At 40.4% G+C, this 20,297-nt stretch overlaps 1 protein-coding gene across 2 annotated transcripts; it reads left to right on the top strand.

Moving 5' to 3' along the window:
* The first annotated feature begins 69 nt into the window (after window positions 1-69).
* Window positions 70-20,113, top strand: LOC132202531 (bridge-like lipid transfer protein family member 1). Of its 2 annotated transcripts, XM_059629497.1 has the most exons (57): window positions 70-291; window positions 353-633; window positions 696-839; window positions 895-1,160; window positions 1,218-1,364; window positions 1,417-1,629; window positions 1,684-2,028; window positions 2,087-2,237; window positions 2,292-2,447; window positions 2,503-2,749; window positions 2,805-2,994; window positions 3,056-3,250; window positions 3,308-3,415; window positions 3,475-3,661; window positions 3,715-3,842; window positions 3,898-3,974; window positions 4,028-4,223; window positions 4,289-4,566; window positions 4,621-4,824; window positions 4,877-5,050; window positions 5,098-5,549; window positions 5,600-5,795; window positions 5,849-5,993; window positions 6,046-6,204; window positions 6,257-6,472; window positions 6,523-6,707; window positions 6,767-6,902; window positions 6,963-7,094; window positions 7,152-8,767; window positions 8,856-9,087; window positions 9,147-9,321; window positions 9,376-10,318; window positions 10,381-10,496; window positions 10,549-10,780; window positions 10,837-11,020; window positions 11,075-11,611; window positions 13,346-14,327; window positions 14,384-14,556; window positions 14,608-14,748; window positions 14,803-15,073; window positions 15,126-15,363; window positions 15,416-15,596; window positions 15,657-15,845; window positions 15,903-16,328; window positions 16,520-16,721; window positions 16,776-16,976; window positions 17,034-17,256; window positions 17,327-17,578; window positions 17,631-17,788; window positions 17,842-18,037; window positions 18,091-18,317; window positions 18,368-18,640; window positions 18,700-18,894; window positions 18,949-19,119; window positions 19,181-19,314; window positions 19,376-19,530; window positions 19,622-20,113. In XM_059629497.1, the coding sequence occupies exons 2-57, from the start codon at window positions 369-371 to the stop codon at window positions 19,848-19,850; spliced, it is 14,544 nt and encodes a 4,847-aa protein (XP_059485480.1). In that variant the 5' UTR covers window positions 70-291; window positions 353-368; the 3' UTR covers window positions 19,851-20,113. The 2 variants fall into 2 exon arrangements, with proteins under 2 accessions (XP_059485480.1, XP_059485479.1); XM_059629496.1 differs by having other exon boundaries at window positions 3,056-3,415.
* The last annotated feature ends 184 nt before the right edge of the window (window positions 20,114-20,297 follow it).

The following is a 20,297-nucleotide window of genomic DNA, read 5'->3' as shown; positions in this document are numbered from 1 at the left end:
ACGGATTGGTTGCACGGCACGCCCACTTTTGAGCTCATCCGCTCCGTCCCCATCCGCCCATCCCCCATGTCCGTCCATTGATTATTTTGAAAACAAGTCGAATCAAGGAGAGTTGTAAGGTGTTTTGTCACCTATTCATGACGGCTTATCATATCAAAAGATAAAAGTAATTGCAGACCGCAAAGCTATTTCACATATTAATGATCAATTTGCTAATCTTCCACGAAAAATGAGGCGTCTCCTCTGCTAAAAACATGTATTATCAGACAAAATAAAACGCCGCCTGGTTTGGTATGTATTATTTTTGCATTTATTTCTTGGCAAAAATAATAGAAATAAATAATTTCATCAGAATTAACGAATAGAACATGGAGTTGGATGAGATAAGTACAATGATGTCATTCACAACGGTGGAGCCGGAGGTCAGCACCAACTCCTCGTACGGAGAAGACTCAAATATTCTGCAAAAATTCGATAACATAGAATGGGACTCGACTATGTTCCTGTTCTTGACCTCTCTCGTCGTGGGGTCTTTTTGGGTCATCACCAGCACATATTTCATCTCAAGGATAATCGGATACATCCTAACAAAAATTCTGAATCGATTTGTAAAGACCGGCTTCATGCAAGTTGGTATGTATTACTTTTTCCTGCTTAGAAATTTCACGTTTTTGACCTATTACATATTCACACAGGATCTTTTACCTTCAATGCCTTAAGTGGCAAAGTGATGTTTCGAGATTTGGCATACATCACAAACGACTATTCAGTGCGTGTGCAGGATGGATACATCATTTTTAGATGGTGGCGTGCCTACGTTCCCAAAGATGTGACTGAAGGTTCATAATAATTTACTTATTTAAATTAATTATATATTTCTGTATTGTATATTAGATCTGTCACATTCGGACACAAGACTATCTGTGGTGTTGAACGGCTTGGAAATTCATCAGTACAATCGATCCCAGCTTTACTCGAGACTTGAGCAAATATTTGAGATTGATCCTCAGCTGATGAAAGGCTTTGAGGAAAAGAGTGAGCTGGATGCAGTAGCTAAAGAAAAAACAGACACAAGAGCTTCTCGTAAGGCGCCCAAAAGCCCTGGAAAACTCTACACTTGGAGAGATTTAATTCCTGTAGTGAAAGTTGATGTTTTCTCTGTGAGTTTAATCACACCTGAAAATTAACTATTATTAACTAACATGATTTTCATTCAGGGGCGTATGGTGTTCGGAAACCGCTTAGTACCAACAACTTTGTCTGTCAATATAGAGGAAGCTCATTTTGTTTACTCCACTAAGCCAGCTGCCTCCAGGCTTGACCACTTTATGCATTTCATCAAATGCAAAGCGGAAAATTTCAAGGTGAATATAATGTTATTTTGGTACCAACTATTTCTGATAAATGAAATTTTAGGTTATTCTTGTACCAAGTCCAAAGTATACAGGCATGGTAGATGACCCACCACGCTACATGGGCGAGGGATTTGTAATCCTGTCGTCAAACAACGTAGAGCTCTACTATTATATGGATGAACCAGGATTTGTCCCCGAGGAACCTTTGATGCTTCAGCTTGCAAATGGAGATATAGTGGAGTCGGCGCCACCCATTTGGGGCTTAGACATAAAAGTAAAATTTCATTTATCTGCTTTAAAGTATTTTAATTAATATATTTTGGGTTAGTGTGGTAGAGGCACAGACTTCAGTTACGGACCATGGGCGGACAGGCAAAGGGACAATTTGTTCCGATTCTTTTTCCCCAACGAGTACCAGCCCATGAAACCAAGCAAGCCACCATTGCCAGGCGAAAAAAGAGTGGTTCAGTCTTTTGACATCAGGCTGAGCACCTTGCATGAGTCAACCATTGATATTTTGTTCTCGAAAAATAGAGAGACAAATGCTGTTCATATCAATATTGGCCAAGGGTCATACTTGGAAGTGACCATTCCATGGGTTGTCTTGGAGGACGGCTACACCACGAAAGTGACGGGCCAGTTACTCCATCTAGAAGCATCTACTAGTCTACAAGTACTGTTTTTAATCATAGATTTTATTTTTTCGTCTTAACATGCAATTTATTTTTCAGTACCGGAGTCTTGTTGAAAGTGAGACGTTGGAGTTTAAAGTTGTTTGTCATTTCCCCATTCACTGGAATGAGCATCAGGATTGGTCACTTTCCCTGACTGGCTGCAAAGCCACAATCAACTTTATTTACTCGCACATACATTTCTTTAAAGGTCAGGAAATATATATTAATTCTGTGTTATTTTTATATGGTATTTGATTTGCAGATATGGTAAACGACTGGTCAAGCAAAGCGCGTCCGGACATACTCCACTTTGTTCCTTACACTTGGAAGATTCTCTTGATTTTAAAAGACTTTGAATTGATTACTATTAGCAATGAATATAACTGGATAGACTGCTCATCCCAGAATCAAGAAAATGGTATAAGCAAGCTTTAGGATTGTTGAAGAATTTGAAATACTTCTTAAAATTTCAGCTCATGTGGCCTTTTGCGGAGATTTATTCGATATGTCCTTCGAGTTGTCCTTTGTTGACTTCCTTCCTCCCACATTGCCGCTGAAGTTCTGGATTCAGGGTGAATGTGTTGATATGGCGCTGTACCTTCCAGAAGTCCATTCTAGCCGACCTATTATTATGGCCCTTGATAGAAATGCAAAAATCATGGGCAGGGACGACAAGAAAAACGAGAAGATAAAGCGATGGAGAAATACTTGCCAAAGAAGGTTAAAAATCCTTTTGATTTGAATTATTTCAATTAATGCGTATATAAATTTTTAGCAATGGCTGGGTAGACTGCTGGTCAGTTCCAATTGTAGCCATAAGTATAGTGTACATTTATCACCCCATGCCTCCAATGGGGCCGCCACCTCAAGCAAATATAACGACTCCGGAGAAGGAAGAAATCTTATTGTCTCCCATTCGAATTCCTCACTTACAGAAGCAAAAGATCATGCAGCAGTGGCCGATGGTAATATTTTTTTTTTAATGAAAAGAGAATTTCAAGTTCATTAACGCTGAAAACGGTTTAGGAGGACGGACAAAGGTTTGATCCGATGACTTTAGAGCCAGACAAAGTTACTGTCGAAATTGAAATTGGCTCGTCACTATTGCTCCTCTATGGATCTGTACTCAGAAATTTTATCCATCTGAAGGAAAATATTTTTGGAGAGGACCAAACATTCACTGACATGCAAAAATCTAAAGCTCCATCAGCATCCTCAATGGCAAGTCGAGTTATTTATTTATTTTTTTTTCAATACTCAAAACTTTTAAATACAAAGGTTGGTGCGGATGATGATAACGAAAAGCTTTTTGATCCAAGAGTTTATCGACCGCTGGACGTCACAGTCTCACTCACTCTCCACGACATTCAGGCACATCTAGTCAAGGTTAACTAAATTACATTGATCATCAAACGTGCAAAGTTTCATAATATGACTTAATTTAGAATTGTGGAGAAAAGGATCCACCTTGTCCAGTAGCTTTGATCGAAAGAATTGGCTTTGAAATGAAAAAAGGGTATCAGGAGACAACCCTGCAACTCCTGGTCTCTCCTGCCTTTCTCCTGTCGTCAGATTTGGTGCCGAGAAATGTCAAGGATGTTCACCTTGGACAGGGGCACCTCATGCTCTCTGGTATGTATTCCCTATCCTGCCTTAGCGCTTCTACATTCAAGAATAATTTCAAGGGTTGCAAGTAAGAGGACATGCAATGTTCAGCGACGAAGGAAGGTCATTAGATCACGAAACCTTGGAATATGCGTGGATGATAGAAGTGCAGCTTGGTAGACTGACTGGAAAACTCACAGCTCCACAAGTGAACTAAAATTTGCTATATTGTATTTTGGAAAATAATGGAAATTTTCCCTTAGTTATACCACCTTGTTACGAGTTTGGAAACTTTTCTTCTGCTGGCTCTGGATAGCGAAAATTGTCTACGACCACCTCGGTATGGATTTAAAATAAATCGTGTAAAAAAGGAATTCCCAATTTTTTGCTCAGGTTGCCAAGACTGTGCCACCATGGCATGCATCCTCAGCAGTGCCCCCAGTCTGCGGATATTGCAACAAACAATCAAACTCCTAGCCAACTCTCACAGTGCCCAACAAGTGACGATATTAAATACCGCATGACTCGTCTGGCTATGGATGCACTTGATATCTTCTTCCTTGAGGCTTCGACAGCTATCCATCTATTGGTATATATAATATATATATTTTTTTTTTCAAACTTAAATTTTAATTTTAATATTTAACTAACCAGGCAACTCCCATTCGATTATCTACTTGCAACTTGCATGGAAGTCAAGTTAAGTCAGGAGTAACTGCGCTCCTGCCAGTGGTGCAGATAAGGCAGTTTATTTGCATGCAAGGTAACTATGGAACAGGAACCAACAGATCTCAGGGCAGTGGCGTCGGAGGGAGCAAAGAGAGTAGTGATGCTTGGTTAGAGGTAGGCTCTATCTCACTTGGGCCTCTTGTTATCGAAGCAGCAATGTCTCTGTCATCTCCAGAGCAGAGCTTACACCTCGTCCAGCACAAGTAAATATATTTTACCTCTACTTCAAGTAAATTTAAATCTGATTATTTATTTAGATATCTTCGAACCCACGACGAACGAACAAGAAAACTTTGGTTTTTGTGGTTAAACGAACATACAGAAAGTAGCGCAAGCAGACCTGTTGGAAAGTGTGGTTGCATTGGTGGCTGCATTTTCTTTGGTCAAAATGTCAACGGGCCTGGTTTCTTTAAGCCGAATCGAAACGACTTGAAGGACGGGATAAATGTTGCGGCGTACAGGTAATTATATAATTTCATTTTGATACAAGAATTTATTAAAACAAAATTTTAGAGTGAATCCAATTGGTGCAGATGCAGGATTTGGACAAAGTATCTTGCATGAGCAACAACTTGTTTTCCATACCCCACCATACACATCTTATGACATCGTGTCATTGCAAGAACCCTCGAGCTGGGATACGAATATGACTAGAAACTTCGAACAAGGCCTGAAAGTGCCTTCTAGGTAGTAAATTTAATTATATACTTGTAATAAAGTCTTAAAATAACAAGTTTTAGAAGCAAGCCTGCCTATGAACGTTCAAGCTCTATATCCGAGTCGAAGCCCTCTCCGGCCAATGTAAGCATTGACAGCAACCAGTCCGGAAGATCTCTTGGCAGACGCTTTTCTTATACACCTACTGGAGTAAAAACAATCAAGGACGTACCGTACACAAGACTTTTAGACAGCCCAAACATGCTGCCCAAACTAGACAGTGACTCAAAACTGCACAACACTAAGGCGGCACTGAACGTCCCAGAAACTCCTAAGGCTAGCAGTTCAGACTCAAAATTGGCTGTTGAATATTTTGTTCCTGCTGTTCCACCTTCTGAATCAAAGCACTCGCTGCTATCAAATGAGGCCGAAATGGCTGATGCTCTGGAATTTCAAAGGACTGTATCCATCAGTAGTGGGCAGTCTGAAGCATTTTACTCTGCAGATGAAGATTCATTAACAATTGGAGGTAGAATTTTTATGTAGTTTTAATTGTATAAATTTACACCTAATTTCAAGGGAGTGTTGTCGATGGAAAAAAATTCACAAGTGAAACTCAAATTGCCGAGACCGCTGCAAAACCTATTGCTCGGCTGACAAGCTACAGTAGTGAGCAAGATATCACTAGTCAAGAGGCTAAGCCTGGGGAACCAATGCGATCCAGACTCTCGCCACTGTCAGCCTCTGTGCCACACGATATTGTCAGCTCTGTCAGGTAAAATTTAAAAATCAATATGCAAGGAGTTGCATGTCTAAAAATTTATTTAGATATGAAGAGGCAATCAATGATCCTTTCAAGTTTCCGGAATTACGAGAAAGACTGGCAAACAAAGAGTCAGTATTCATAAGAACAAGTCTGAATGCTCTTCAAAAGTCTGGCCCACGAAAACTTCAAGACGTAACCGAAGTAGGGGTAAGATATTGTAAGAGGAAGCAAAATTGAAATTAAATTAAGAAATGTGCAGGACTCGTCTGATTCCCAATCGATTCATTCAAACCAGTCGTTTATCTCCGCCATGTCATCACAAGAAGATTTAACCATGGTCAATCTGCACATGCAAGTTAATAAACCAATCATTGAATCACCTCTGCTCATGTCCAGTTACATCAATCACCTTTCTCAGGTTAGAAGAATTCAAAATTAAAATGTTTTTGCTTGCTAATATATTCAAACAGGTGAGGTGTCACCGTTGGAAGCAGTCATCCTTGCCTCTGGGGTGCGATGCATACACAACCCCTTTATTTGAACGCACAGATGACGGAAAGCTGACTTACATTGGTGGGAGATATGTGCCAAAATTTGAGATGATCACTGAAGGCTTCACTACGTTAAAAATGCTCAGTCGGGCACACGAACATGCACTTTCAACACCCCCTCCATCTTCATCAAAGGTACTTTTTTAATGCTTTTACCTGCAAAATTTTATCTTGCCATTTCTCAGACTCCAACTCATCCGTACCTGTGGGACAACGCCTCATTCTTGCAATCAGCTGACACCTCTGGGGAAATTGAAGAGGAGCTCTTGAGCTTCCACAATGATCATGGCACAAGGACCAGCATCATAGTCAAGTCAAGGGGTGACATTGACATCATGATCAGTCCCCTAGTGTTAGAATCATTGCAAAGGTGAGCTTGCTTACAATTTTTTTTTTTTAACTTTGAGATAAATAAATGTAAATTTTTAGATTTATTGATTCGATCACTCCAACTTTTGCTGCTCTGCATCCTCTGACAGTTTTGAATGATTTGCACTGGAATTGCATTAGTAGAGTCGAGGCAGCAAACATATTGAAAAAAGAGCAGTCGAGCTACCTATCACAGGTTACTACTCAAAAATATAATTATTAAAAATGATATCTTTTGCTAAACATTTAATTTTAGCTGCAAACTAGTAAAAGAGGAACTGCTGAAAGAAATGCTGTTGGCATGCCAGGACCTCATGTAGCATTGCAATCAAACGTTTACGAGGAAAGCATTCACACTCAAACACAGGGAACAATTATCTTACCAAAGGTACTTGGTTAAAAAAATATTGATATTTTTACTGAAATTAATTTTTTTTGCCAATAGGTAAATGTCACACTACTTCAAGCGTCGATTGTAGAAGAAATTATTTCATTCTCCGCTTTGGACAACATCAGAGACCTGACCTGCGTTTCATTGTTTGCTGTGTGCCTTGAGTCGGTTTCTGCTCAATTCTACTCCGGGCGTCAAGCAAAAGAAGTGGTACAGACTTTTCATAGACCGGTTGTTGCTCCTAGTGGAGGAAAGAAGATCTCCAAGTTATACAAGGTGTGGCGCGGAGGAACGTCTCCAACTGACCCCTCTCAAGGAGAACTGGTGCACATCGAAACTTCTGAAAAGCAACAAGAAGAACTTATTGTAAATGTCAGCGTGGGCAAGACTCACACGCAACTGAGAAGACTCAAAAATGAATGTTCAATTTTAAAGGATGCCAATATTACTGCCATTTCTCAGCACCAATCTAAAGTCATGTTCAATTGTGTCCGCCTCTCGCCCTCTTTGAAAACGGACCATTCAAGCGCAGTAAAGAAGAAACCAGAGGTTGAGGATTCAACAGACAGCGAAGATAAACTTGGCTTCATTATGTTCGAATGTGGATTTGAAGGTGTTTCACTGAAAATTGTGAAGAAGTCTCATTTTGAAAGAAGTGAGAATTCTGAAAAAGAGGAGAATATGCCTGCCAGCGATCCAAACTACAACGAAAGTGTAAAATCAAAGGACGACTTTGACGAAAAGGCTCAGAATGCTGAGGAAGATGCCAAAGATAATGACCAGGAAGACTCTGCTCAAACCAAACCAGGGCCAACGTCTGACAAGACTGAAGAGAATAAACTAGAAGTTTGCAACAAAGACCTGGCTAACACCTCATCTTGCGTTTTAGAACTGAAAACTGTCTGGTTCAACTTTGCTGCTCCTCCTCGAGCTCCGATCACCAGGAAAATTGATTACACCCGGCTGGATTGGAATCTTCTGTCCACTGCCTCTCCTGGAATTGATGCCTGGATGAATCCATCAAACAGGTTTGCCATCAAGGCCGTTTGCATGCTACGCACCATGTACCGAAGATCAACAGGCATAGTTGCCTCGCTAATGGCTGAAGCACTTGAAATCCAGAGCATCCACATGCCGATCAAGAGCAGGTACAGTCGAGTAACCCCAATGGCCAAAACTCTGCAAGAAGATCCTTCCTGTCAGTTGTGTAACGTTCTACTAAAGTACGTGCTGCAGACAGAAATGATCATCATTGAGAATAACCTTCGAGAAAGCGACCTGCCTTTGCTTTCGACCCTTCGGCAGGGCGTGATCGTCCTCAGCCGACAGTGGAAGAACGTCCTATACACGCCTTTGCTGCTTGAGCACAACTACAAAATGCGGAATGTGAAACCATTGAATGTGACTTTCGCTGTCCAGGACACTGATGAAGAGAACATTTTGACCGACGAGAACTCCGGTGAGGATGGTGAGGTCACAGATGAATGTACTTTGCTGTTGAAAAGCCCAGAAAAAGTTTCAAAGTCGGACACTGAGCAACCTGACACAGAGAACATCTTCCACTCGCCTGCTTCACCACCACCAAAGAAGAATCTTCCGCCTTCGCAGCCTCCGTGTTCATCACGAGCTAGTATCGTCTTTCCTATTAACAGCGCCTTCACCAGCAAAAGGTATAAAAAATTTTTCTGCATGCCTGGTCCCAAGTTAGTATTTAAAATAAAAAATACAAAAGTTCTCATCCTTCTCCTCTATGAATAGGTTTGAAAATTCAGCAGCTCTATTCCAAAAAGGTTCAGATCAAACACTTTGCTCTGAAAAAGATGGTCTTCAAGCGAATAGTTCCTCAAACAACAGCTTGGATGGAACTGTTACTTTGACAAGCCCAAAAAGTCTGCTTCAAAGTGAAAATGACGACCTTTACTCATGGATGGCCAAGCAACAAGACTACACAAAGGCTGCTGAGCAGAGAAACCGAATAAGAAGAAATTTAGTAAGATATTTAGTGGATCCGAAAGTACTCTGGTATTAGTTATTATTATTTTTCTTTAGGAGTCAAAAGTCACCACACTCTCAACGGAAGACACTGTTCACACAATTGAGACTGGCCATGCAAATCCTGCATATAATCTGTATCCAATGAGCAATTCTCTTCACCTTTTGGATGCTCATTTGATTTTTGAACCACTCTTGTCCTGCCTAGGAGTAATGCCAGAACAAATATCAGGTCAGAGTTTGAATGTTAATAAATTATCAAAGCCTTATTTTATCCATATTTTAGGAACAAATTACGAGAAATTGGGGACAAACATTTCTCTTGTAGGTGCCATGGACATGATGCGAATTGACATTGTTGTCAGCGAGTATGGCAAAACTGATAAGAAGAAGAAGGGTAAAACAAGCGCCAAATCGTCTAGCAAGTTCCATCTGGACATTCCTCCTGAGACACCTGCATTCTTGTGTGAAAAAATTGGTATTGAGGTGGACGTTAAGAAAATGGCAGACATGACGGTGGATGACATGATTCACAAGCAGAATGTTTTGTACATTTCTAGAGGACAATTAAAGAAACACACAAGCACTGTGGTAAACTTCAGTCTCACAATCAGATACATCTCACAACAAGTTAACATGCCTCTTCTGCGGCTGCTGCATCAAATCTCCAACATGTACCAAAACTTCAAAGAAACTCAAATGGAGCTCAAGGAACAGCAACCTGAGTTATCCAAGGACAAAAAGAATGGATCCAGTTCTGCATCAGAACAGCAAGAAACAAATCTGGACCACGTCAAGTCAAAATCTAGGCAGAGTTTGCTACAGCGAACCTTGAGCCGTACTTCTCTGAGATCTCGAAAAGGTTCTATTGAAGGCGGCAGAGACAAAAGCATGCCTCGTTCGCAGAGCAGAGGAATCTCTCCATCTGCTTCCATGAGAAACAGGCCACAAAGTTTTGCTCAAAAACTAAGATCCACTGGTAAAAGCGTCAGAGGCTACATGAATTTGAGTGAAGGAATCTCGCCCCTATTTGGGAATAGTCCTTCTGGATCTGGAGTTGAGCATGGGACAATTTCGTCTGACAAGAGCAAGGATTTGAGTGTTCCGCAGTGCTGGAAAATAGTCTATGGCTTGTTAGACTTGTACGCCACTATGCCAGAAACCAAAACCATCACTCACCGATTCTCGATGGCACCTGAAACTTCAGCATTTTATAAAGCTAGTGCTCGGTATATTATAAAAATGAAATGGCTAATATTTTTCATACAAATTTCTTCTTTCGTATTTGCAGAAAATATGAGGTTATCCCTGAGTCAAAAGAGGATGTTGAAAAAGGTATTAACGACTCCACCGCCAGTGCAGCGCCGACAACTCCTAAAATTCCAGATGTCAAACACAAGGAACTAAGTAGGATATTGTCATGTTATTAAGAGTTTTTATAGTACTTTCGTTTTCACAGATGTGCTCACTGGTGAACGAACACGTCTTGTCGTATTCGGAGTTGCTCGCATCCACCGCACAAGACTTCTTGCCACATTGAGTGGTCTAAAACTTGAAGCGGAAATTACAAGTCTCCACTCCAGTCTCACATGCAGAAAGAAGAGTCGACCTGCAAGCCTCGAGTGCTCTATTGCTGGCCAAGTTGGCCGCACGATGATTGTTCTTCTCGAAGGCGTTGCTCCAAATCAACAGTAATAATTGAATGACAAAAGTTTGAAATTCAAATTTATGAAATTTGTTTCTTTAGGACTGTTGTCAAAGTGACAGTTGGGAAGTCACAGACCTTGTATTCGAGCATCTCCAAGCGCCTTAGGGATAAAAACTCTGGTCTGCTGACAGTGGGTGCCATAAACGTTGATATCCCACAGCATCCAGTGGCTCTTCATGGAATGATGACCAGAGGAAGCAAGCAATTGTCATCAACACTTCAAGTATTGAAAAAATTTAAATGATCAATTTTTTTTATTCATAGTATTTATTTTTAGGAATTACGTGTCTCTAGAATGAGCAGATTGAACAGAGGATTGACTGTTGATGAGATCGACTTTGTTCCTCCTCTGTTTACTCGTGTCAGCCGAGAAAATTTAGCTCCATTCAAGAAAGCAGAGTCTACAATTATACAGCCACTGGTCATTCAATTTACTGTTGTCCTGCAAAGTCTGAGCATAACAGCTGCTCTACTTCCATCACTGCAGGCCCAATACAAGATGGACCAAGTGCAGAGTACTGGTGTCACCGGCTCAAAAGCCAAATTCACCATAGACCTTCCAAAGCACTCGCTAAGCTTCACGACAAAATTGCAAACTGCAGAGGCCAACTTGCCGACAGCTGCTTGCATTGAGCTGCCAAAAGTCCACGTCTCAGCTGAATACATTTTAGAAGGCAGCAGCACTGACAAATCTTACTTTGCTGATGGGGTTGTTCTGCACAAAGGGGGCTACTTGAATGCCAGCGCGGACATTGGAGTCTTCGAGCACTCCCTCACAACAGACTTACTGAACCATCTTGTCTTTGTCCAAAAAGTAAGTTCATTTACATTTCTTCCTTGCCGCTTCGCCATCTCTAATTCTTGCTCCAGTCCCTTAATTTGAAAATTTCTTCTTTTTTTGTTCGCCTCCTCTAATTCTTCCTCCAGTCCCTTTATTTGATAATTTCTTCTTTTTTTGTTCGCCTCCTCTAATTCTTCCTCCAGTCCCTTTATTTGAAAATTTCTTCTTTTTTTCTTCGCTACCTCTAATTTTTGCACCAGTCCCGTAATTTGAAAATTTCTTTTTTTCTTCGCCACCTCTAAATCTTGCTCCAGCCCCTTAATTTAAAAATTTATTTCTTTTTGCTTCGCCGCCTCTAATTTTTGCACCAGTCCCTAAATTCGAAAATTTCTTCTTTTTTTCTTCGCCTCCTCTAATTTATCCTCCAGTCCCGTAATTTGAAAATTTATTCTTTTTTTCTTCGCCTCCTCTAATTCTGCCTCCAGTCCCGTAATTTGAAAATTTCTCCTTTTTTTCTTCGCCTCCTCTAATTCTTCCTCCAGTCCCTTAATTTGAAAATTACTGCTTTTTTTCTTCGCTACCTCTAATTTTTGCACCAGTCCCGTAATTTGAAAATTTCTTCTTTTTTTATTCGCCACCTCTAAATCTAGCTCCAGCCCCTTAATTTAAAAATTTATTTCTTTTTGCTTCGCCACCTCTAATTTTTGCACCAGTCCCTAAATTCGAAAATTTCTTCTTTTTTTCTTCGCCTCCTCTAATTTATCCTCCAGTCCCTTAAATTGAAAATTTCTTCTTTTTTTCTTCGCTACCTCTAATTTTTGCACCAGTCCCGTAATTTGAAAATTTATTCTTTTTTTCTTCGCCTCCTCTAATTCTGCCTCCAGTCCCTTAATTTGAAAATTTCTTCTTTTTTTCTTCGCCTCCTCTAATTCTTCCTCCAGTCCCTTAATTTGAAAATTTCTGCTTTTTTTCTTCGCCACCTCTAAATCTTGCTCCAGTCCCTTAATTTGAAAATTTCTTCTTTTTCTCTTCGCCACCTCTAATTTTTGTACCAGTCCCGTAATTTGAAAATTTCTTCTTTTTTTGTTCGCCTCCTCTAATTCTTCCTACAGTCCCTTAATTTGAAAATTTCTGCTTTTTTTCTTCGCCACCTCTAAATCTTGCTCCAGTCCCTTAATTTGAAAATTTCTTCTTTTTCTCTTCGCCACCTCTAATTTTTGTACCAGTCCCGTAATTTGAAAATTTCTTCTTTTTTTGTTCGCCTCCTCTAATTCTTCTTACAGTCCCATAATTTTAAAATTTCTTCTTTTTTTCTTCGCCACCTCTAAATCTTGCTCCAGTCCCTTAATTTGAAAATTTCTTTTTTTCTTCGCCTCCTCTAATTCCTCCTCCAGTCCCTTAATTTGAAAATTTCTTCTTTTTTTCTTCGCTACCTCTAATTTTTGCACCAGTCCCGTAATTTGATAAAATTTATTCTTTTTTTCTTCGCCACCTCTAAATCTGGCTCCAGTCCCTTAGTTTGAAAATTTCTTCTTTTTTTCTTCGCCTCCTCTAATTTTTCCTCCAGTCCCTTAATTTGAAAATTTCTTCTTTTTTTCTTCGCCTCCTCTAAATCTTGCTCCAGTCCCTGAATTTAAAAATTTATTTCTTTTCGCTTCGCCACCTCTAATTTTTGCACCAGTCCCTAAATTTGCCACTAAATTCCATTGGAGCAAAGAATATAATTTGAAACTCTTACTAATCAATTTTGAAATTTGTTTGTTTTAGGTTTTCATGAAAGAAGTCAATGAGGTTCTTCAGAAGGTTTACGGTGGCGAAAAACTTGCTCCTCTTTGGCTTGACGACAATGAAGAAACTCAGCCAAGCAACCTAAAGCGCCTCCTATTCTCCCTCATTGTCCGTTTGAAGAGAATCCAGCTGACTGCAACTACACCAACAAACTCGGCTGTAAGACTAGAGACGGGAGCTGTCGAGTTTCAACTTTCCAACAGAGTTTTAAATGTTTCTACCAGTAAAGAGGCAAGTCCGAGCACCAAGCTCTTTTTCAAAGCACAAGTGGACATCAATCTTTCTCTGGGGCAGTTGCTCAAAAACATAGTTTTCGAAGAAGCTGAGCCAGAATTTCAGCAGTTTGCCTTCTTCAAAACAAAAATCTTCCTCAGAAACGCTTTCCAGGACGAGACTGGGCAAGGTGAAATGGTTGACAAAGAGGTTGTGCTCATCAAACTGCAGCGCCCCTTGATCTACATCCAGCCAATGGCCGTCGACAAAGCAATTTTGGTCTGGCTGAATTACAAAAACGCTTATGAATATTGGGACGAGCAAAGGAGCAATCTGCAGAAAGAAGTGCTCACGGCAACACAGCAGGTCTTTGAAAAAGTGCCGTTCTCGCAGATCAGCTCGCCCAATCTTGGCACTTTGTTCCTTCAGCTGACGGTTCATGATATGGGAATCTGCTTGCCACTAAATCCGCTGCCTCCTGTCTACAGCACCACAAGGACATATGACGAGAGTAGAGGTGCCGTCGTTGTTACGTTGGACTCGACTAGTATTAGCGCCTGCAGCTCAGGCTCTTTGGTCAGCAAAGGAAAGTTTGTTGGTCTTTGCCTGCGATTTGCTGAAGATTTTGAGACCAGTTTGGATGAGTGGAGGCCTGACATGAGCGACGGCTCCATCATGAATTTGTGTGTTGTTTCGGAGGGAACTTACGAGGTTTGCAGTAGAACGATTGCACAGAAAACAGGATCAGGTATTATTTTTTATGTTCTATATTGAAGACAGTTGATTAATAATGTGTTGTTTTAGTCCATGATAACGCCAAGTGGTTTTTGAATGTCCAGTGGCAAATGGAAGGTGTTGATATCCACTTGGACGTAAATGTTGGAAAGCAGCTCTCCGCACTTGGTCACACTTTGACTACATTGACTGGATATGAAGATGATGAGACAGTCAACTTGGACTCTGACAGTGATGAAGGAGTAAGTTTATTTTTTATCAATACAAAATACTAAAATTTTTGCGTCAATCAGGACCAAGTTGACGGGAGCAAAGCCTCACAAGAGAGTATGTATGGTCGGAGAATGACGGACAATTTACCGAGCTTCTTCTTTGATCCTAACATAGATGTTAAGACTCGCTCAAAATTAATTGAAAGAGAAATGAGTGAACAGGTATTTTGGAAAATTAAATTTTATGTTCTCTATTTGATAAATTTTATCTTATAGACCAAAATTATTAATGATCTGCGCACCTTGGGCGCCTCTCAAGCCACAGTCGAACAAGAATTACGGAAGCTGCAAGAGCTAGAAGCAGCTGCTTACAAAGACTTCAGACTGAACATGATGCAAAAGTTGCGCAGGCAGAGTGTGAAGGCTTCATCCATTAAGGGCAAATTTGGTCTCGGCTCCAAGAGCAGCGCTTTAAAAACAAGATCTCTAATCATCCCTTCCCCTATGCTTGAAAGCCAGACAGAAACTCCAAGTGATGATTTAGGAAGTAAGTTAAAATATTACGATCTGATGAAAATAAAAACTTAATTTTATTTTAGCCAACGCCAGCTTTGAGAGCAGCCCACAGTCGGGACCATCTCGATCAGCCTCCATTAAAACCAAAGAAGGGGTTGGACCGAGGGTCACATTCTCTCCTGACACGCACAACATTTATGGCTCAAGGCAGAGTTCCTTGCCAAGTATGGAGTCTGACTTGAGCCTGCCGGAATATGACATTGATCCAGATGTTGAGTTACGGAGAAAACCATCGCCATCAAAGTTTGACCTTCGTGATGGGTAAAATATTGTATTTTAAAGATCAATGAAATAGTAAATAAACTTTGTACAGTCCATATTATTTGGAGCCTGGCACCAGTAAAGATGGTGGTTTAAGTCCAATGTCAGGGCACTCTGGATTCCAAAAACCTCAGGAGCCAAACATCGACTTTGAACTGGATGTCAAGGTTCTCATTAAGAGTGGAAAATGTGTCTTGCACACCAAAGACCCATCAAGAGAGGATGAAATAAAGGTGAATTGTAGAATTATGCTATTTTCACAGCTGAATACCTAACTTTATTTGACACCAAAGCTTACCAAAATGAAAAAGGAAAGAAGCTCATCTGGTGCCACTCTTGAATACCCTGCAAGTCCAAATACAAGTCGAAAGAACAAGGAGCTCAAACACAATCAAAGCAGCAGCAGACTTAAATTCCTCACTAGCAATGTCACTTCTCTGGTTGATCTCACAATATTCCACGTCCCAGGCCTAGATGTTAAGGTATTTTTTTTTTTAACTGTTGTATGATTAGTTGTATTGAATTAATTTTATGACCAGGTACATTATGAATCAAGAAACATGAATGAAGACATTCCATACCTTCAAAGGGAGAGCATTCAGTTTAGAAAACCAAGCGTGAAAAAGGCTAGTCTCTTTGCGTGGATGACACTTCAAAGCATCCCAGAAGAAACAATAATCTCACCTCACATTCTTGAGTTTTTGGAACAAACCTTGGAACCAATTCCTTCTGCTATTCCGCAGCCAAAGACGAACACAAGCAACACGATGTTTGCAATGGATCTCGACACAAACATGACGAGCACTGTTACAAATTATGCCTACACCTCATTCCCAGTAGATGTGATTGTGTACTTCCACATGCAGCCCTCTTCGTTCAGATTCTCTTGTTTGCCTGTGTCCAGAGTAGAGTGCATGCTGAAATTGCCATCTCTGGATATTGTTTTCTCGTCAAAAAGAGCTGAGGTAATTAAACATTAAAATTATGCTATTTGATTTAATTCAAGTTAATGTTTAAAGTAATGACTCAATTTATTATTAATTTGCTATTTTTAACTTATACTCAGATTAAAATTAATGCTCCGCAATGGATCCCAATTTTTGGGAAAGAATTTGTAAATATCTTATTATTTAAATATTTTTCAATTGCTATTAAGGGAGAACATGCTGAGTTTGTGGATGAGATTTCAAGACCAGCACCTGCGCCTGGCAGCGTTTCAGGTTACAGAGGATCCCTTACAGAGGCAATGAAATTTGACAGCTCAGCTGCAACAGCGGCTGTTGGAGGCTTGAGCGTCACAGGCTGTCTTGCTGATTTCTCTGTTTACATCTTCCATCCTTATGGAGGAAAGAAGACAGGTAAATACTTTGATTTTTAATTTAATTTTGAAGTCATTGTTTTTGTGCCGTTAGGTTTAAAAGAGGCGCAGTGGTCGCCACTTGCTGATAGTGAGAGGAAAGACTCGTTAAGTATCAACGTTGAATTTGTCAAATTCCATCTCTCCCGCAGCCGGAAGCTGAACTTCAGCGCACCCATGCCTGATCCAGGCATAAAAGCCACACTTGGCTCTACCAAACTTGGAGACCATAGCCAGGCAGTCATACGATTCTCAAGTAAAAGATTGATTAACTTAAAGCTGTCTTAATAAATACGCTATCTTTTAATAACAGCCATCGTCGACATTGGTTCTGCCTCGTTCAAATACGACATGCGACGCCTGACAGAAATTCTTGCATTTCCAAAAGCGTGGTACCGGCGATCAATAGTTCGGCGCCTTTTCCTTGGAGATTTGAGTATGAGCGCCATGTACAATGAAGGAGATGACAGCCCCCCTTCAAGTTTTGATGAAGAAGCTCCATCTGGACTGAAAACGACTCCTAATTTTGAAGCTGGGTTAGTATTTTTTTCTTCTTTAACTTACAATTAGATTTTTTGTAATAATTGAAAAACTTTTTGATCATAGGGCTTCACGATCAGCCCCTGTTGAACAAAGCCCTCTGCTAATGAGAGAAAAACTTCGTCTGAGCTTGGAATCTGAAATCCCCAAGAACTTCCGGTTGCATGCTGCAGGAGAACAACCAACTCCGAGCTCATCTTCAACCAGTCCATCCGATTTGAAGGGAGGATCGGCGTGGGAGACGCTAGTCTTGTTTGCAGTCAATTTTACCAAACTGAATGTGCACATGAACATGGGCAATGTTATGGGAAATGTCACGTGAGTGTATTAACATATGATTTTGTCTATTCTAAAATTAATTTTCCTCTAGTTGGCAGACAAAGGACTTCAAATCTGAAGGCCGTTTGTCCATCGGAAGTAATGGGCATAAAAATATGTACATAGGTGTTGGTCTCGGAGGGTCGAGTCTTGATGCAAAGGGAGGCATTGTTGGCGGCACCATCGAGCTCAGCAAAATCGATACATTTAGTAATATTTTATTTTTAAAAAGCGCTTTAATTCTATTTTCACTTTCTATTCAGTGCACATACGAGAGGACCCCGGTATTGAGCCAGACCATAAATTCGGATTGAAACTTTTTGCCCTTGAACTGCGACTTGATTACATGGGCACAGGGGTCTTGATGTCTCGAGTCAGCAGTTTGGATGTGTCTCTAAGAGCTGAATGGAAAATTCACCATCAATTGGCGTCTTCTTCTCAAGACGTCCCAACTAGAAGGTTGGATATAAATTTTTATCAAAAGTGATCGGAATATAAGTATTCAAATCTAGGCCGGCAACAATTTTCATGCACGGTGACTTGGGCTGGGACCAACTACAGCTCATGATTTCAAGATCAACCACTGCCGACTTGCTCAAGATGTTCTACAAATTGGAAGAGTTTTTCTCACAGCAGTTTAAGAGCAGCAAACGAGTATTTTCCAGTTTACAGCCAACCACCAAGAAACCAAGTTTGAGGAAGAAATCTCAAATCAAGAAAAAATCCACTGGCTCAAGTAGTTTTGTTTAAATAATTTAGCACATTTCCCAATCAAATATATTTGTTAAGGCGGAGACCCAGGCATTACGTTGGATGCTCGCCACCACAGGCATTGGCACCGACCACTCTCTGCAATCGCAGGTCTCCGCTTGAACACCCTGCCTAACCCACTTCCTGTGTCTGGATCGGTTTTGGGTGGCACAATGGAGCTGCATGGCAACAACATCTCACTTGCCTGCTTCCACGGCATCAACTTTAAATCAAAATCGTGGGCATTGTTCAGCCTGCGAGAGCCGTGCATTTCGTTTGCCACAGAAGCGCAGGAAGTTCCTCCAGCAAATGGTATTTCACCCTGCATAGGTTTTGAACTAGACACTAATTTAAAAAATAACAATTTCCAGTTTGTGAGGCGATGGACGTCCACGTTGTTCAGTCTCTGACTTTCAGTCTCGGCATGGTTGGTCTCGCTCCTGCCCATGCTCAGCACCTCAGCATGGCCACAATTTGCAGAATGAGTCGAAATTCCCTGTTCCCTCCGCAGTTCAGAACGTTGCAAGAGTGGTTCAACTTTGCTTTTGCTCAATCTGAGCTTGATGGTGGTTTCCATGTTATTGTTTCTGAAAATTAATTATAATGAAAATTAAAATTAGATGTTGACCGGTTTCCGAGCTTGGAAAGAGAACGAACGGAGAGTTCTGAAAGGAGGTCTACGAAAAGCCAAGAGATAAATCACAACAAGGAAGTTATTTTCTCTCTGCCGTCAATGCAGCTGCATTTAAAAACAGAACACCTACAAACTGCTAGGACACCAGAAGTGCCAGGTAAGATTATCAAGCTTAGGCAAGTAAAAACTCGATGCTAAATAATTCACCCCCGTAACAGGAGGAGATAAACCAGAAGTGATCTGCAGTTTTATAACTGAATTTGAAGACCACATTTTTGTGACTGTGGACGCTGAAGCGTTTTTCTTCCTGCACGATCTCATCACATCTTACCTCAAGGAAAAAGACAGAGTGGTAAATTATTATTTTACCTTTTATACGAGCCAATTTCTGAGATGAAAACAAAAATTATTAGGTTACTTCTACTCAAATAATACAAAGGGCGCACAGTCCTGATGGTGACCGTCGAAGAGCTGACTCTAGTCGAAAGACGTTTGATCCAGCTGAGATGTTCTTGAAGGACTGGAGATCTTTTAACTGCAAAACATGGCATTTGGAGCCCACTGTCAGGTAAATTATTTGATAAATTTAATATTTATGAAATTCAATTGCTCGTGATTTGGATGTGAATTTGATTTACAAATAAATATTCTTTATGCAGACTTTTGTCCTGGGCTGGCAAGAGCATTGAGCCGTACGGCGTCGATTACATCCTACAAAAGCTTGGCTTCACCCACGCCCGAACAACAATCCCCAAGTGGATGCAGCGAGGCTTCCAAGACCCGCTGGATAAAGTGTTGTCGCTGCTCATGCTCCGGATGATTGGTCTCGTCAAGGACGAATCTGTCCCTGCCATCAAAGGGAGAGAGGCAGCCTCAAAAAAGGAGTAAAAAAATAATTTATGAGCTGCGCTTCTGATAATACTACGTCAAGATAATCTTATAATATATCATTGGAAACGCTTATTCCATTTTAATCATGCCATAATTTATTTAACTATTTTAAGTCAATATTGAGAATTTGCATATGAATTGGGTGAATAAATTATAACAAAGAGTTGAATTTACATGTGATTTATTTGCATAAGACAGAATGTGATTGTAATAATTATATAGCTCGTGGTTGAAGTAATAAAAATTTTAATCATACATTGAGGAAAGCCGAAATATTATTTATTTGGTCATTTTTTCCTGGCAGATGAAGGTTTATTAAATATTAAAATATTTACTATCGTGGGCGAGCATCGAGAAACACATTTTTACCCCTTCCACATGGCTAACAAAGCTCCTACTTTGACGAGCGGCTAAATAATAAGGCTCGTTCATATCATGAGAAGG

Source organism: Neocloeon triangulifer, unplaced genomic scaffold (genome assembly GCF_031216515.1).
Source record: "Neocloeon triangulifer isolate White Clay Creek 2 clone unplaced genomic scaffold, ASM3121651v1 ptg000015l, whole genome shotgun sequence".
NCBI classification, from domain to species: domain Eukaryota; kingdom Metazoa; phylum Arthropoda; class Insecta; order Ephemeroptera; family Baetidae; genus Neocloeon; species Neocloeon triangulifer.
Note: the sequence above shows the minus strand (reverse complement) of the source record. Positions and strands in the feature narration are given on the sequence as shown.

Excerpts from the sequence above, each read along its gene's own strand:
- LOC132202531 (XM_059629496.1), top strand. The coding sequence starts at position 369 with ATGGAGTTGGATGAGATAAGTACAATGATGTCATTCACAACGGTGGAG. Across the intron at positions 634-695 it reads GACCGGCTTCATGCAAGTTG|GATCTTTTACCTTCAATGCC; the intron begins GTATGTATTACT and ends ATATTCACACAG. Across the intron at positions 11,612-13,345 it reads ATCTTGTCTTTGTCCAAAAA|GTTTTCATGAAAGAAGTCAA; the intron begins GTAAGTTCATTT and ends TGTTTGTTTTAG.